Source organism: Sinocyclocheilus anshuiensis, unplaced genomic scaffold (genome assembly GCF_001515605.1).
Source record: "Sinocyclocheilus anshuiensis isolate Anshui unplaced genomic scaffold, SAMN03320099.WGS_v1.1 scaffold173, whole genome shotgun sequence".
NCBI classification, from domain to species: domain Eukaryota; kingdom Metazoa; phylum Chordata; class Actinopteri; order Cypriniformes; family Cyprinidae; genus Sinocyclocheilus; species Sinocyclocheilus anshuiensis.
Window position 1 is genome coordinate 647,764 of NW_015536480.1, and position 16,234 is coordinate 663,997.

Genomic DNA, 16,234 nt, shown 5'->3' on the forward strand with positions numbered 1-16,234 from the left:
TTATAGCCTGTTTTGGAATTACCCTTTGCCTTGCTGTTTCGGACTGTGTTTGCACCTCGCCTGGACTCTAGCTCGTCTTGTGGATTCCCCATTTGCCTCGCCCTCAGGATTACGTTCACCGTCGACTGACTCACGCCTTCCTTTGGATACTCTTTTGTCTTGCCCTCTATATACCTGTTTGCCATTGTCTGACCCATGCCTGTTTTATGACCACGTCTCTGTCTCCTATTAAAGCTTTGCAAATGGATCCGCAAGTCTCATGTCTCGTTCACCCCGTAATACATACACTGCAAAAACAGATGTGTCAAAAAACAACACACATGGTTATGTTGACAGCATTCTGACACATGTGGTGTAGATTTTAACACACAATGTGTAATTTAAAAAAAAAATCTCCTGGGCGGGCAGTTTGTGTTTATGGAAATAAAAACAATACATATTTTTCATATGGTAGCACATAAAAAGCTCTAGAATTAATAAAAATCATTAATAAAATGAATATACAATATATACATCTCAATATATTAAACTTAAAATATTAACGGCTATTTTTTGTCGGCCAATCACGTCGTGCCTCTTGTCTTTTTAAACTGCGGCGGATCCCGCTCTTTTCACTCTGGCTGGTCTGGTTTGAGGGGAATCACTATGCTGTCGGACTCAGATCTATCTAATAACGTATTACATTTCCAAAGTAACCTTCCCAACACTGCCGTTCAGATCTTGGTTAGCTTGTTCAGGTGTGTTTGATTAGGATTGAAGCAAAACTCTGCAGGGCTGCGGCTCTCCAGGACCGACGTTCACCACCCCTGATCAATATGTTTAATAGAGGGGGAAGTTAGCAAGTCTGAATGACAGACAGGTTTAGAATAAAATATCTGACACATCTAATATTTCAACACTCTTAGGACTAGATTACTGCAGGGATTGAGTCATTCGTTCATTAATTCATTAATTCATTCGTATGTTCAGTCGTTTGTTTACTTGTTTGTAGGCCTCTTTTGTACTTGTAGGCTCTGACATCTACTGTTTTCATCTTGTCATAAGACTGCAAGGAGTCAGGTTGTAAAGGAGGTAAGATGTATGTAAAATCTTCTGTTAAGGCATTGTTTAATTTTGCCTTTATTTTTTTCATTATAAGCCTGGTATCCAAGATATGGATTTTTTACCACATACCTTCTAATGTACCAACAGGATATCCTCACTGTCAACTTTTCTTCAACAATGAAATCCAGAGGACCCTAAGGGGAAAAAAAATGAAGTTTGTTATTGAGTTACAGGAAACAACAAATTGAAGAACCGAGGAAGATTAATAGTGATTTTACCTTTGCCAGGTGTGCTGCTACACTATCAGAGAGCACACATACATGGTTTGTTTATTTGCACACTAATAATAACAGACTCGCACATATCTAATAATGTACGTCTCCTGTATGTCACTGTATTCGTCTTAAATTCCATTTCAATATTTTCAATATTTATATTTCAATATCAATATGTATATTTATTTTTTGTGTGAGTAGTTGTTTATTAAATTTACGATATGCAATTTAGGTGTAGAAAAATGTATAGATAAACTGTATAATACGTTTATGTATAAATGTCTTTGCTCAGCTGTGCATGTAATCTTAAAATCAAATTTTAAGAAAAGAAGAAAATTGTCAGTAATGTGCAACAGGTTTAATCAATCAAAACACCGTCATGCAGGTGTTTGACTGGAAATTTCTCAGGTGATTTCACTCAGAAACCTGCTGTTAACAAACAGAATCACTGAAGAGAAACAAGAACAGAAAAAAGAGAAACACAACAACTACAACCGACTTCCAGCCACAGACTTGGATGAAATCAACTGATGAAATCAAAGAATTTATGGTATTGATAAAGCACAATTAAACTGCCAATTTAGAAATGTTTGAATGTGTTTTATTAACATTGTGCTCTGTAATCCAAAACATTACAACTCTTTCAAACTTTCAAAAGCATGTCTGGCTAAATCAATCAATCAATAATAATAAACAACAAGGCAACTGCGCAGGCAATCGGCAAGGCCATGGACAGTCTGGTGGTGGTTGAGCGCCAACTTCGGTTGAATTTGACTGAGATCAGGGATGCTGACAAGGTCGCCTTCCTTGTCTCTCCGGTCTCTCCCAAGGGACTGTTCGGCCCAGCCATAGATGGGTTTGCTGAGTGTTTCACAGTGGCACAGAAGACCTTGCAGGTGCTGCAACTCTTCTTGACGAAGTGCTCTAGTTTAGTGGCTGGTTCAAGTCGCCAGAAGTCCCCAGCCAGCCAGCAGCCTGCAAAATCACCACTGTCTCAGCCTCGGCCTTAGTCTCAGCCTCAGATGCCCACGGACCATTGGTTGAACGTCTGATGCATACAGCACACAAAATTGGAAACACTTCAGGAGTTTTAAAGTCGTCATCGGATTGTTTGAATTATACAGGATTTGAATTATACGTTGGACCCTGAGCCTCAAAAGCCATCCTGATCCATTTGCAGAGAGGCAGAAGAGAGGGATAGTTCTCGTCAAGGCCGGAACTCCCTCGAAGAAAGCTCGCACTCACTCTCCGTCCCTTCGTTCAACACTGAGCGACGGAAGCTCTGTTCAAACTGGGCCCGTCCTGACAGTTCAGCGCGTGCCCAAGCAAACTACCACTGTGATACTGGACCCACACATTTACAAAAGGAGCATTTCTCCTCTCCTCATTATCACGAATGTCAGTTCCCCGCCACCATGCGGCGAACTACCATTTGAAAAGTTAGAGCCTCTTTCCATCCAGCTGCAGGCTTGGAAAGCCATCCCGGATACGCCAAGCTGGCTTCTAAAAACCATAGAACGAGGTTACTTTCTTCAGTTCACTCGAAGGCCGCCTTGCTTCAGAGATAATATTCACACTTCGGTACAGGACAACAAAGCTCACGTTCTTCAGTCCAAAGTACAGACATTGCTTGCAAAAAGAGCCATAGAAGTGGTTCCTCTAGCGAACAGCGAGTCAGGCTTCTACAGCCACTACTTCCTCGTTCCCAAGAAAGATGGCGGGCTCAGACCTATTCTCGATCTCAGACATCTTAATTGCTCGCTCATGCAACGGTCGTTCACTTTGAAACAGTTCCTCATGCAAGTATGTCCCGAGTTCTGGTTTCTGTCTGTGGATCTGAAAGACGCATACTTTCATAATCCAATTAGCCCCTCATCACAGACCGTTCTTGAGATTCGCCTTCGAGGGAGTGGCCTATCAATACACAGTCCTGCCATTTGGGCTGTCCCTTGCCCTTCGCACTTTTACGAAGTACGTGGACGTGGCTCTTTCCCTTCTGAGACAGATGGGAATCCGCATTCTGAATAACCTCGACACTTGGCTGGATCAGAATGGGAACTCAGTGCTCACAGGTCGCGGCTGCTCAGCCAGCTACAGCATCTTGGGTTGAAAATCAATTTGACCAAGAGCTCTTTGTCTCCCATACAGCGAGTGGTCTTTCTGAGGACAAGTATAGACTCTACTCAGACGAGAGCATGGATTATGCCAGAACGCTCCCTGATCTTTCAGAGGCAAGCGGCGTCATTCAGGCTAGGGACTTCTCGTCCCCTCAGAGGTTTCCAGAGGTTTTCTGGACACTTACTTTGCGATTCCTCTGGGCCTGCTCAATATGCGGCCCCTCCAATACTAGCTGAAAGCCCAAGTCCCGTCCAACGTCTGGCGCATGGGCCGGTTTTATGTCAGGGTAACCCACCGCTGCATCAGAGCTGTGGCCCCTTGGAAAACTTCTCGCCTGTTGCAGGCTGAGATCAGTAGTGATCGAAGTGGAGCCACGTCCTGCCCACACTCCCGCAGAATTGATCGTAAGCACACTCCCCTGACCCTTTTTTAATTAGCCTGACCTCTCCAATTTGTGTCTGCTGATTGCTGTGCAAGAGGCTTGTTAAAATAAGATAAATACAACTCCATTCTCCACCTGAAGATCCTGAAAAAGTCCGTTGGCGCCTCAGTTCGCTCAGAGAAGCTGTCAATCTCAGCTGTAAATCATGACGTCACACTCCCGTTTTTATAGCTGCACATAACTAACTAAATCATTAGGCAGGGCCCTATTTCCCCTTACATTTTTCTTCTCGCAGCTCAGATTCTTTGTTCTCATATAAAGGCCAGCAGTTTAAAAGGGGTAACTATTTCTGAAAGAGAGGTGATTATCAGTCAGCTTGCTGATGACACAACCCCCCTTTTTTTTTTTTTAAATGATAGGCAGATTCCACTTGCTATAAATATTATTGATTCATTTTCTAAAGTCGCAGGTTTATACTTAAATGTTCAAAAGTGTGAACTTTTTTCCATTAAAGACTGTAATGAATCCTTTGTCCATATTATTCCAATGAAAGAAAAAAATTGCTATCCAGGTGTTTTAATTGTTAAGGATCAGAAAGAAAGATATACTCTTAATTATCAACCCCTTTATTGATAAAACACAGAAAAGATTTAACTAGTAGCTACAAAAGGATCTGTCTTTGAGAGGTAGGGAACAATCTAAAAGAAAACAGCTTTATGTAGTGAATCTGATATTGCTTCTTGCAAAATTCCACATCCACAGATGCAAATATTCAAACTCCAGAGTCCAGACCTCTCTCTTTTGTTTTCATAAAATAATTTGAATTGATCCAGTTGTCTAAGAACAAACATTTGTTTTAAAAACTGTACTCTTTTGCTATCTTTAATGACAAGTAAGTCTCAATTTTGTTTTTCAGGTTGAAATGTATTAAACACCCCCTTTTTCTTCTTTATTTGTAAAAAAAAATAAATAAATAAAATAAACCAAACTTATTTAAAAAACGAACACTTGAACTTACATCAGCGTGATAAAACTACATAAAATGGCAAAAAAAAACATCTTTGTAAAAAAATATTTGAAGTGTAATTTAATTATTTAGTTTGTCTCACGTCCCATTAGATTACATGGAGAGGGCGGGGTTTAAGACCTATACTGGGACCCTTTATAGTCCAGGGGTGCCCAAACTCGGTCCTGGAAGGCCGGTGTCCTGCAGAGTTTAGCTCCAACTTGCCTCAACACACCTGCTGGTAAGTTTCTAGTATGCTTATAAGAGCTTGGTTAGCTGGTTCAGGTGTGTTTAATTGGGGTTGGAGCTAAACTCTGCAGGACACCGGCCCTCCAGGACCGAGTTTGGGCACCCCTGCTACAGTCTATGGCCGCCCTCAGTGCCCTCCAGATCGATGGGTGGCGCTGGTGGTTCATCTTGTCACTCCTGCGCTTCAGTCTGTTTTAAAGAAGAAGACATGGAGTCACGACTCTTCATAAACAGTTGCAGGTGAAGATATGAAGAATTCGAGCTGCGATATAACCTCAGACATGTTTTTGGGTAAGCTCATACTGCTGTCGTTTTCGGATGTGTGTCGTTACCGCTTCCAATGACTCCGGCTCTATTGTCACTCATTATTCGTGTGGGTTATTGCAGACATACTGTATACTAACTGCATTAAGCAGTCAACTCCTCCCTTACGTGTTTTATTTTATTATACAGCGTTTTTGACGTTTGCATATCTAATAATCTTTATATTTACACCACAAACACATCATTAATAATTTTATCCTTTTATAGTATCGTAAGAATAAACCACAATAATAGGAATGATTTGAACTGAACTGGATTCACATTTGATTGCATATGACAGGTTGTTTATGCATGTTTATTGATTCATTGATTTGTTTTTAGTTTTTCGACATTAATGTGTTTAATATTATACTTGCTGTCGTTGTCCTATTATATATTTAAATTGATATAGTAAAGTTACATGTTAATGTATTTTATAATGTATATTACATTTAGATACTGTTTAATTGTTTATATTAGAATGTTTTATTATTATTATTATTATAATATGTAGAGTTTGTTATAATGACAAAAATAACAGTTTATTATCATATGTTTTCTTTTTTTCTATTTTCCTTGACGATAAATATGGTCTAAGAGTTTTGCTCTTTTCTCTTAAAACGCATATTTATTTATTTATTTACAAAGAAAGTTCCCTTCAGCCTTTCAAATGATATGAGGTCAAAAAACTACATGCATATTTATTATACACAAATTAAAAACTGCTGTTTAAAGGGGTCATATGATGCGATTTCAAGTTTTCCTTTATAGTTTCATATGATGTATAGTATGTCACGCTGCTGGAAGTCATGTGTGGTCTTTATGAGCTTCTCTACTGTTTTGTCAGCCTGATTGAGCGTTGAGATGGAAACTATGGCTGTGAATCTGCTGGCCACCTCTCCGTCCACCTCTACGCTCCCTCCGTCTCCCTGTGTGGAGGACCCTGGTTTCCCCTTGTCTTCTCTGGACAGCGAGGACTATGTGTTTGTGGAAGTGCGGCATCCCAACAAAGTGCTGGAAGGCTTGAACAGCTTACGGCTCAATAATGCTTTCTGTGATGTGACCCTGTGCTGCGGAGGGCAGGAGTTTCCCTGCCACCGTATTGTACTGGCCTCCTTCAGCTCTTATTTTCAGGTAATAGTCATTGTTTCTAGGGCTGCACGATTATGACAAAAATCATAATTGTCGATTATTCCCTTGAGATTGTAATTGCGATTATTAATTACGATTATCACAATTTACATTGAATGATGTTTATACCACTGTTTAATGCAACTGCATGCCGTATTTTTATATGAAAATAAATAAGCTGAAAACATGCTAACTGAAAAACGTTTAGTGCTTTTCTATAGTATTAAGCCTCAAATTTCAAATATACATCGGATTGGTTTGTTCTTAAAATGATAAAAAAGTAAAAAATATGAATGGTATTATAATGTTATACTAAAACTAAAATTAAAATAATGGGAAAAACCCTTAAAAAAACATTTAAAAAAAAAAAAAACGCATCTTAAACACACAGAATAACATAAGTGGACTTTGAACGATTAATTGCCGCTTTGAACGATTACGTAATTGTGGCATCCATAATTGTAATCGCAATTAGAAATTCGATTAATTGTGCAGCCCTAGATTGTTTCTGTCAAAAGGCTGCCTAGTAGGATTAGTTCTTGACCTAAATAATAGCCAGTGGCAAAACTTCATCAGATATTTTCATATTTTGTTTTCCCAAGTAGTAAGTTTAGGTAATAGTCCCAAGTAATAGTCTTTGTTTTACAAGCTATTTGTTTAAACCCTGAAAAAAGTGCTCGAAACACCCTTATATATATATCAGTGGATGTAACTGAAAATTATTACCTAAAATAAAATACATTATTTGAAAACTAAGATTTTTTTTTTTTTTAAAGAAGTCTCTTCTGCTCACCAAGCCTGCATTTATTTGATCCAAAGTACAGCAAAAACAGTAACATTTTGAAATATTTGTACTATTTACTGAATTTTTGGCATTATTACTCCAGTCACTTGATCCTTCAGAAATCATTCTGATATTCTGATTTGCAGTTAAAAAAACATTTATTATTATTATTATTATTATGTTGAAAATAGCCGAGTAGAATTTTTTCAGGTTTCTTTGATGAATAGAAAGTTCAGAAGAACAGCACTTATCTGAAATAGAAATCTTTTGTAACATTATAAATGTTTTCATCATCGCTTTTGATAAATTTAAAGCATCCTTGTTAAATAAAATTATTAATTTCTATAATCCCCCACCCCCCCCCAAAAAAAAATGTAAACAAATGATACTCACGTATTACTACGGACTTATACTCACTTTTGAATGGTGTAGTGTATAATGTTACAAAAGCTTTATATTTCAGATAAATGCTGATCTTTGGATCTTTATATTCATCAAAGAACCCTTAAAAAAATGTACTCAACTGTTTTAAATATTGATAATAATAATGATAATAAATGTTTCTTGAACAGCAAATCATCATATTAGACTGATTTCTGAAGGATCATGTGACACTGAAGACTGGAGTAATGATGCTGAAAATTCAGCTTTGATCACAGGAATAAATTAAATTTTAAATATATATTCAAATAGAAAACAGTTTGTTTAAATAGTACAAATCTTTCTGTTTTTGCTGTACTTTGGATCAAATAAATGCAGGCTTGGTGAGCGGAAGAGACTTCTTTAAAAACATAAAAAATCTTACTGTTCAAAAACATTTGACTGGTAGTGTATATTAATCTAAAATGCAACAAAAACTAAAAAGCAGATCTGAATTTGAGATTTCTGCTTATATAGAAGAGTCAAGTTTAAATATCTTCCATTATTGTATTAAATGTGACCCTGGACCACAAAACCAGTCATAAGGTTCAATTTTTTGAAATTGAGATTTATACATCATCTGAAAGCTGAATAAATAAGTTTGTTAGGATAGGACAATATTTGTCCGAGATACAACTATTTGAAAATCTGGAATCTGAGGGTGCAAAAAAAAAAAATATTGAGAAAATCGCCTTTAAAGTTGTCCAAATTAAGTTCTTAGCAATGCACATTACTAATTAAAATTGAAGTTTTGAGATATTTACAGTAGGAAATTTACAAAATATCTTCATGGAACATGATATTTACTTAATGTCCTAATGATTTTTGGCATAAAAGAAAAATCTATAAATTTGACCCATACAATGTATTTTTGGCTATTGCTACAAATATACCCGTGCTACTTTAGGCTGGTTTTGTGGTCCAGTGTCACAAATTATTCATATACATTTAAACTGTTCTTCATGGATAAATAACTCCCTAATCAATGCTTAGTTGTGGTGTTTTGTTGGCGCAGGCCATGTTCTCCACCGACCTGATGGAGTCTCGTCAGGAGCGAGTGGCCATCAACGGAGTGGAGCCCCAGATGATTGGCATGCTGGTGAGCTACGCCTACACGGCAGAGGTGGTGATCTCCAAGGCTAACGTGCAGGCGCTCCTGGCGGCCGCCAACCTGCTGGACGTTATGGCGGTGCGGGAGGCCTGCTGCAGGTTCATGGAGCGCCAGATGGACGAGATGAACTGCGTGGGCATTCACTGCTTCGCCGAGGCGCACTCGTGCCGAGAGCTGGAGCGACGCAGCATGGAATACATCCAGCAGCACTTCAGCACCGTTTGCCAACAGGTGAACTCGAACAGAGGAGTGTCACACTTTAGATGAGCTCTTAAAGTGATGCTCAGTTACCACAGCTGGTCCTTGTCAGGGTCAAAAATTAACTTTTCCAGCAACGGACACACATTTTACCATGTTTAAGTCCATTCCCCTTAAAATCAGCACAGAAAATGCAAAACAACAAAAAAAGAAAAAAGTGTCGAATATGATCAATTAAAAAAAAAAAGGTTGTTTGTTTGTTTCACAAATTATTTGTTCAAACCCTGAGACATAAAATTGCCCAAAACACCCTTTTGTATCAGTGAATGCAATTGAAAATTATTAATAATTATATACTGCCAAAAAACAATCTTTAATATAATGTGAGCAGATGTGAGCTCATTTTCACATATCACAACAGTCATAATGATTTTAGTTTAATTGAGCAGGGGCATTTTGAATTTGGGGGGCTTTTGTTGTTTATTTTGCTTGCATTTTTGCCCTGGGCTTTTGTTATTGTTCTGTTTTCTGTTGCGAACATATCAGAAAAATTATTATCTTTCTACTGCATAGACTGATATATTTTTCCATCTTATAAATGATTGACACCATGAGGATTCTAATTGTCCTTGATTTTTTTTTTTAAGAGTTCGTTATCCTATAAATGTATGTCCTCTTTCTCTTCTGTTTCGCCTCATCAGGAGGAGTTTCTGTCTCTTTGTGCCGATAAACTGACTGAGATCATTTCCAGTGACCATCTGAATGTGCCAAAAGAGGAGACGGTGTTTGAGGCGGCCGTTGTGTGGCTGGAGAAGAACCCCTCACGCAGACAGAGCTTTGAGAAGGTCAGTCATAAACCATATTAACATCTTTGTTCACGTCTTCAGGAAGAGACCCAACCAGTGCTAGTTCTCTAAGGATCGACTCTTCTGCTTTTAGTAATACTTTAACAATTATGCTGTGATCACACTAGACTTTGAGCATGCAAAATTTCTTCAGACAAAATGTGACGTCACACTTTGCGGCATCTTTATTGGTTATCTTTAAGCAGCATATTGGTGTTTTTTTGAGTCGTGTTTCTAAGGGAGGTTTGTATTATGATCTCAGTTGAGTGGGTGGGTTCCTCTCACGTGTCAGTGATAGAGCTCCAGCAGATGTCTGGGATTAGCCGCCTTTATGTGTTTTGATGAACTAAGCCTGTGAAAGGTCACATGCTCCGTACAGGCTATGATTATGAAGAGAACAGTCACTTTACAGGGATGTGCGAGAAACGTAAATCTAGCCCTGATTGGATGGGGTCGGATTGCTGTGTTTACTTTACATATCATTGTTGCTATGCAGTTATTTAAAGACTAGACCTTAATTACAGCTCTTGACAAAAAGCTCATTGCATATCTCATTGGAATGTCAAGCAATTCTGAATGCACAGGACTGATTTTAAGTTGTAATTAGTAGCGTTTGCCAAGACAAGTGTCATTTTCACTATTACTCATAATTTGGTTCAGTTACACTATTACTCATAATTTGGGACAGTTCACTCAAAAAATCGAAATTCTGTTATACTCACCCTCATGTCGCTTCAAAACCATAAGACTTCGAAACACTTCGTAACACAAATAATGAAAGCTGAGAGATTTCTGTCCCTCCATTGAAAGTTCATGCAACCAAAACTTTGATGCTTCAAAAAGTTCATGAACACATCATAAAATTAATCCATATTAAGTGGTTTAATCTTAAAGGAACACTCCACTATTTTTGAAAATAGGCTCATTTTCAGACGGAACATTTTCTAGGCCGATACGGCTAGGAACTATACTCTCATTCAGGTGTAATAATCAAGGAACTTTGCTGCCGTACCATGGGTGCAGCAGGCGCAATTATATTACGCAGCACCTGAAAATAGTCCCCAGCACGCTCCCTGTGCAAGCAGGTGGTCACGTTGGTTAAGTTGACGGAAGTTAGCCTATTTTCAGGCGCTGCGTAATATCATTGCGCCTGCTGCACCCATGGTACGGCAGCAAAGTTCCTTGATTATTACACCTGAATGAGAGTATAGTTCCTAGCCGTATCGGCCTACCCTGTGCAAGCAGGTGGTCATGTTGGTTATGTTGACAGATTTATTTGGTTATCCTATTTTCAGGCGCTGCGTAATATCATTGCGCCTGCTGCACCCATGGTACGGCACTTTTCATTTTCCGTCGGTCTTGGTACATGATGTAACTACAGAAGAGTCAAGTTTTAAATAGGAAAAATATAGGAAACTCTTTGGTCATTTTTGAGCAAGATGCTAACGGTCTAATCCGATTCAATGATCTATGCTAAGCTACAGCTAAAAGTGCTACCGCCAGACCCGGAGATCGGCTGAATGGATTCGAAAACGGTAAAACTCAACTGTTTAACTCTAGGGGAGTTGGAAAATGAGCCTATTTTCAAAAATAGTGGAGTGTTCCTTTAAGTGTTCTGAAGAGACACGATCACTTTAGGTATATGTTGAACATATTTTATTTATTATTCAATTTATTCATTTTTATTCACTTATCAAAAATAAATGTTTTATTTGATGCATTTTAATCAGATTTTGTGCATGATATCCGTATACATTAATGAGGTAAAAGGATAAAAACCACAGCTGATATTGCTTCTGCTTCATTCGTCACATAAAAATGGAAAATTAATTCAAACACATTGCATTGTGGGATACCGTATTCTATTGAGTATACACTGGATTGTATCCTGCACTGAAATGAATTAAGTTTTTAATGACTCATTTGTATAATCAAAAGGATAAGTTCATAGTCACTTATTATCCAGGCTCTCCATAAAACAAACAAAACAAACCCTAAGATGTACTAAAATAACACATATTATACTTTTCTTTTTAATTTAATGGTAGTAGATTATTTGTTAACTGAATTTAAGTAGATTCCACTTTTCAGATTGAAACAGTCGAAACCGATTTGTTTTAGCTGATTTAAAGTTTCTCCCATCCATAGGTTGTGGAGCACATCAGGCTGCCCCTCATCAGTCCGTACTACATTCACGATGTCATCGAGACTCTGGATGTTGTGAAGGAATCGCTCAAGTGCCAGAAGCTGATCTCTGAAGCCAAGGACTATTTACTGCTGCAGGACCGCAGAGGAGAGCTCTACAGCCCCCGAGCTCGACCTCGACGCGCAACAGGTGACCGCAGTCCCTAAACCTGTCCTGCTACAACGACTTATACATGCCTTATGGGCGCTTTTACACTGTCTGCTACATCTGAGCCAATTCCCTTTTAATTGTGGATTTTTTTGTCATTGTTATAAGACAGATAGGATGAGCTAAATGAAGTTTGTTACTATTGACGACTGAGCGATTAGAATAAGAACAAATAATATTTAATGTGTTTATTTACTCATTATTACTTTCCACATTCAGTGCAATGTCCAAAGAAATGCATAGCTCTTATATTTGCTCTTGACATTCTCTCGACCAACATGAGGTGAGGTGCATCATCTGGAGCAAGCACTGTGTCTTGATGACTGTAATCATCCAGTGGCTGCTGTGTGTTTGTGTCTGTCAGGCACAGCTGAGGTGATTGTGACCGTAGGAGGAGAGGATGATAAGGTTGTGCTGCGCAGCGTGGAGAGTTTCGACCCCCTCCCCAGCCAGTGGAAGAGTCTGGCCTGCCTGCCATTCGCTGTCAGCAAACACGGCTTGGTCGTGTCTGGTGAGTGTGTTAAGGATGTGACTTCGTGTGACATTCAACTTCCTGAGTCAGTTGCTCAGTGATGTTTTAAGTTCATAACTAGGGCTGGGCGGTGTATTGTATATTCATGATATATTCATGCATAGAGGAACACAAATTACTCAGTGATTTAAACTAGTTTAAAGCCAGATGAAACAGCGCTGACAAACACTGTGCACAACGATACATTCAGAAGGCTTTTCAGTCTACATATCACCATGGATTTACTGTAGTAACACTAACTGCATCATGGTATTGTGGCAGAAATGTGGGATATTTATATGAAACTGTTATATTATTAATGCAGACATGAATTAAATGAACTGAAGGAGTAATGGAATATTATTACAGTATTTTTTTGTGTGTAAGCTACACTGTAAAAAATGATTGCGACTTTAACAATAAAAGACTGTAAAAATGCTACAGTAAAAACCTGTTAATTGATTATCAGTAACTTTCCATACTATATACGGTGAATAACTGTATATACATTTAATGTAATTTTACAGTAAAATACTGTTAAAATTGCGGGTTTTTAGAAGTGGAAAAGAAAAAGTCATTGTATAATTTACAGTAAAAAAACGTAAATTGACACTCCCAGAATTCCCTGCATGACACTTCATATTTTATGTTTTTTCTTCGAAATAACTGTTTCTTCTTAGTTTTTTCTTATCAGTTGTGTACATTAGGGTTTTATCTTACATCTAATATTGTTAAATTAATGTTTACTGCATAATTTCAGTATCATGTGTGTTACCATGATAAGTGTTGAGTGTTTGTGTGAATGACACTGTGCACCTTCTATACATATATATATATATATATATATACACATATATATTAGTATTTCCCTTCTCAGCTTGTCATCATGGTATTGTGGCAGAAATGTGGGATATTCATTTTGAATTTTATTATATTAGTAATGTAGACATTTATCCAATGTATTAAAGGAGTAATGGAATATAATTGCAGTATTTTTGTGTTTAATCTACTGCTTTTGTGCATGTATACTAAATGTATTTAAATTACTGTTTTTCGTACAAATATAAACCATCTAGTTATATTTTTACCGCAGTATTAAGGTGATATATGTGTGGTTTTAACTGTGGTTATCATGATCTAAATGTATGCTACTATGGAAGACCAATAGTCAAACAGTTAGAATAATTACTTTCACCTAGTGCTATTAAGAAATTATTATTTATTTTTTTTAATCGATTGACAGCACTAGTTTAACCATATAACAGTGGAGTTGTGACAATTATAATGTTACTGTTTGTGATAATTAATTTAAATTTATATCTGCATACTAACTCAAGCTACTGTCAAATAAAGTAACATTATTAATATTGCAGCCTGCACTGGCAACACAAACCTGTTTCATGATTTGAAACAATATCACTTAACAGAACATGCAAAAACGAATAAATACATTTTCTATTAAGATTAAGATTCATTTTGTTAAGGAAAAATGACTGGAGTGTGACGTCATGTTCTGACCATAAAGAGTCGTTTAAAACCATAAGTAATGGTCTGGTTTCTACAGCTTTCACTTAGGAGCAAAAATCTGCCTTTAAACCTAAAAGAAATATAATTATCGATGTCGACTGATATGATTTTTTATTTTTTTTTGGCCATATCGCCCAGCCCTATTATTATATTGGTTAATATAAATGAACATGAATAAATATTATCCTGTTTTAAGTAGATTTTTTACTGTATTTTACTTCTTGTGTGAAAAATTAGGAAACTATATTCTATAATATTTTGTTTTTGAAAAAATTATTTTATGCTTGCCAAAACTCCATTTACTTGACCAGAAATACAGTAAAAGTGAAACTCTGAAATATTACTATAATTTAATATAACTGTTTTCTATTTAAACATATTTTAAACTGTAATTTATTCCTGTGATGCAAAGCTGAATTTTCAGCATCATTACTCCAGTCTTCAGTGTCACATGATCCTTCAGAATTTATTCTAATATGCTGATTTGCTGCGCAAAAAACATTTCTGATTATTATCAATGTTGAAATCAGACGTGCTGCTTAATATTTTTGTGGAAGCAGTGTTACATTTTTTTCAGGATACTGAATAAAAAGTTCAAAAGAACAGCATTTATTAGAAAATCAAATCTTTTCTAGTGTTATTTAAAAAAAATCTTACTGACCCCAAACTTTTAAAATGTAAATGAGTTGTTTACCAAGCCTTTAAGTGCCAGCGGTCAGAAATAAGCCATGTTTTTCTTGGTCTGAACTGCTTTGTTTATTCAGGCTCCATGCTGTATTTGGCTGGCGGTGAGTTTCCAGACGGCTCGGCCAGTAGAGAGATGTGGCGCTACGACCCGTGTTTTGACTCCTGGTCAGAGATGGCACCCATGAACGTGGCGCGATCAGAATTAGGTAATGGCCACCAAATTTGTATAAATGTTTACAAAGAGCAGGTGGTTTATGCTGCATTCAGATGGGTTTCCAGTGAGTCAAAGTTACATAATGAAAACTATTTAGCAAATGTTTCCAGGTAACTGATCTCCTCTGTTCACACACCTTTTGAACAATTCTCCTCAATTTGGTTGCAAGAAAAAGTTTTTGTTGACTGTAAAACACCTGTAGTGCTAATGGTAGCATTGCCATTTTTTTTATTTTCACATAATTTTCCAAATATCAGAAAACTGAATGCTTTCATTGCCAGAAATTGGCGGAATTAAGTAGGACTATCCCACATCCAACTTGGGATGGAACTAGGGTTGGGTACCGAAACCCGGTGCCATGTACCTATGTAACCGGTATGTACTAGAACCGAATCAAAACGCAGATTTCAGTGCCTCATTACGGTGTCACCTAAATGCCTGAGCGATCGATTGAAATATTTGTCCTGGTTCTCCGAAATGGACGTAAGAAGCATTGGCGTCGCTAGGCCATTTTTAGCGGGGCTATAGCGATTAGCTCCATAAACTGTACACAAATTCGTGATCGCCTCAGAGTCAGTCCCCTTTAAATTTCATATGAAAATGGCGGCAGACTTCGTCTCCTCCCCATCTTTCAGCATGCTCTTCAATCCCTAGACCGCGGCGGCGCAGCGTGAGCGGACTCAGACAGAAACAGAGGACACAAGGTGTGTGTTTATCGATAGATTGTTATAATATCTGTATCTGTGCAGTTCTTTGTCATAAATACAGTTTACAAAAGGTCACGGGGGAGCAATCGGTTTTCCATGTACTGTAAAGTTTTCGCTGTGTTCACCCCTCATCACACCACAGCCGTTTCCTCCAGCGAAAATCTAGCCCTTAACACATATAAAACAATCATGTTGCTATTTTCATTTGAAAATGTAATATTTAATATAAACCATATTACAGTGCATGTGGCATACCATACAGTCATTCGCAGAACTGATTAAAGACAGTGACAGACAGCACTCGGTCAATTCACTCATTTTAACTAAATATCAGAGTGATTGACAGAGATACAGTAGAAACATTATGTG

General features: G+C 37.6%; 1 protein-coding gene across 1 annotated transcript in view; it reads left to right on the top strand.

Moving 5' to 3' along the window:
* The first annotated feature begins 5,261 nt into the window (after nucleotides 1-5,261).
* LOC107674048 (kelch-like protein 20) overlaps nucleotides 5,262-16,234 on the top strand; it is a 16,080-nt gene continuing 5,107 nt past the window's right edge. Inside the window, exons 1-7 of the mRNA XM_016467944.1 lie at nucleotides 5,262-5,365; nucleotides 6,225-6,511; nucleotides 8,728-9,054; nucleotides 9,723-9,866; nucleotides 12,015-12,201; nucleotides 12,584-12,730; nucleotides 15,022-15,150. Coding sequence (XP_016323430.1) covers nucleotides 6,242-6,511; nucleotides 8,728-9,054; nucleotides 9,723-9,866; nucleotides 12,015-12,201; nucleotides 12,584-12,730; nucleotides 15,022-15,150 — 1,204 coding nt within the window. The 5' untranslated portion in view covers nucleotides 5,262-5,365; nucleotides 6,225-6,241. The remainder of the gene's footprint in view (nucleotides 5,366-6,224; nucleotides 6,512-8,727; nucleotides 9,055-9,722; nucleotides 9,867-12,014; nucleotides 12,202-12,583; nucleotides 12,731-15,021; nucleotides 15,151-16,234) is intronic.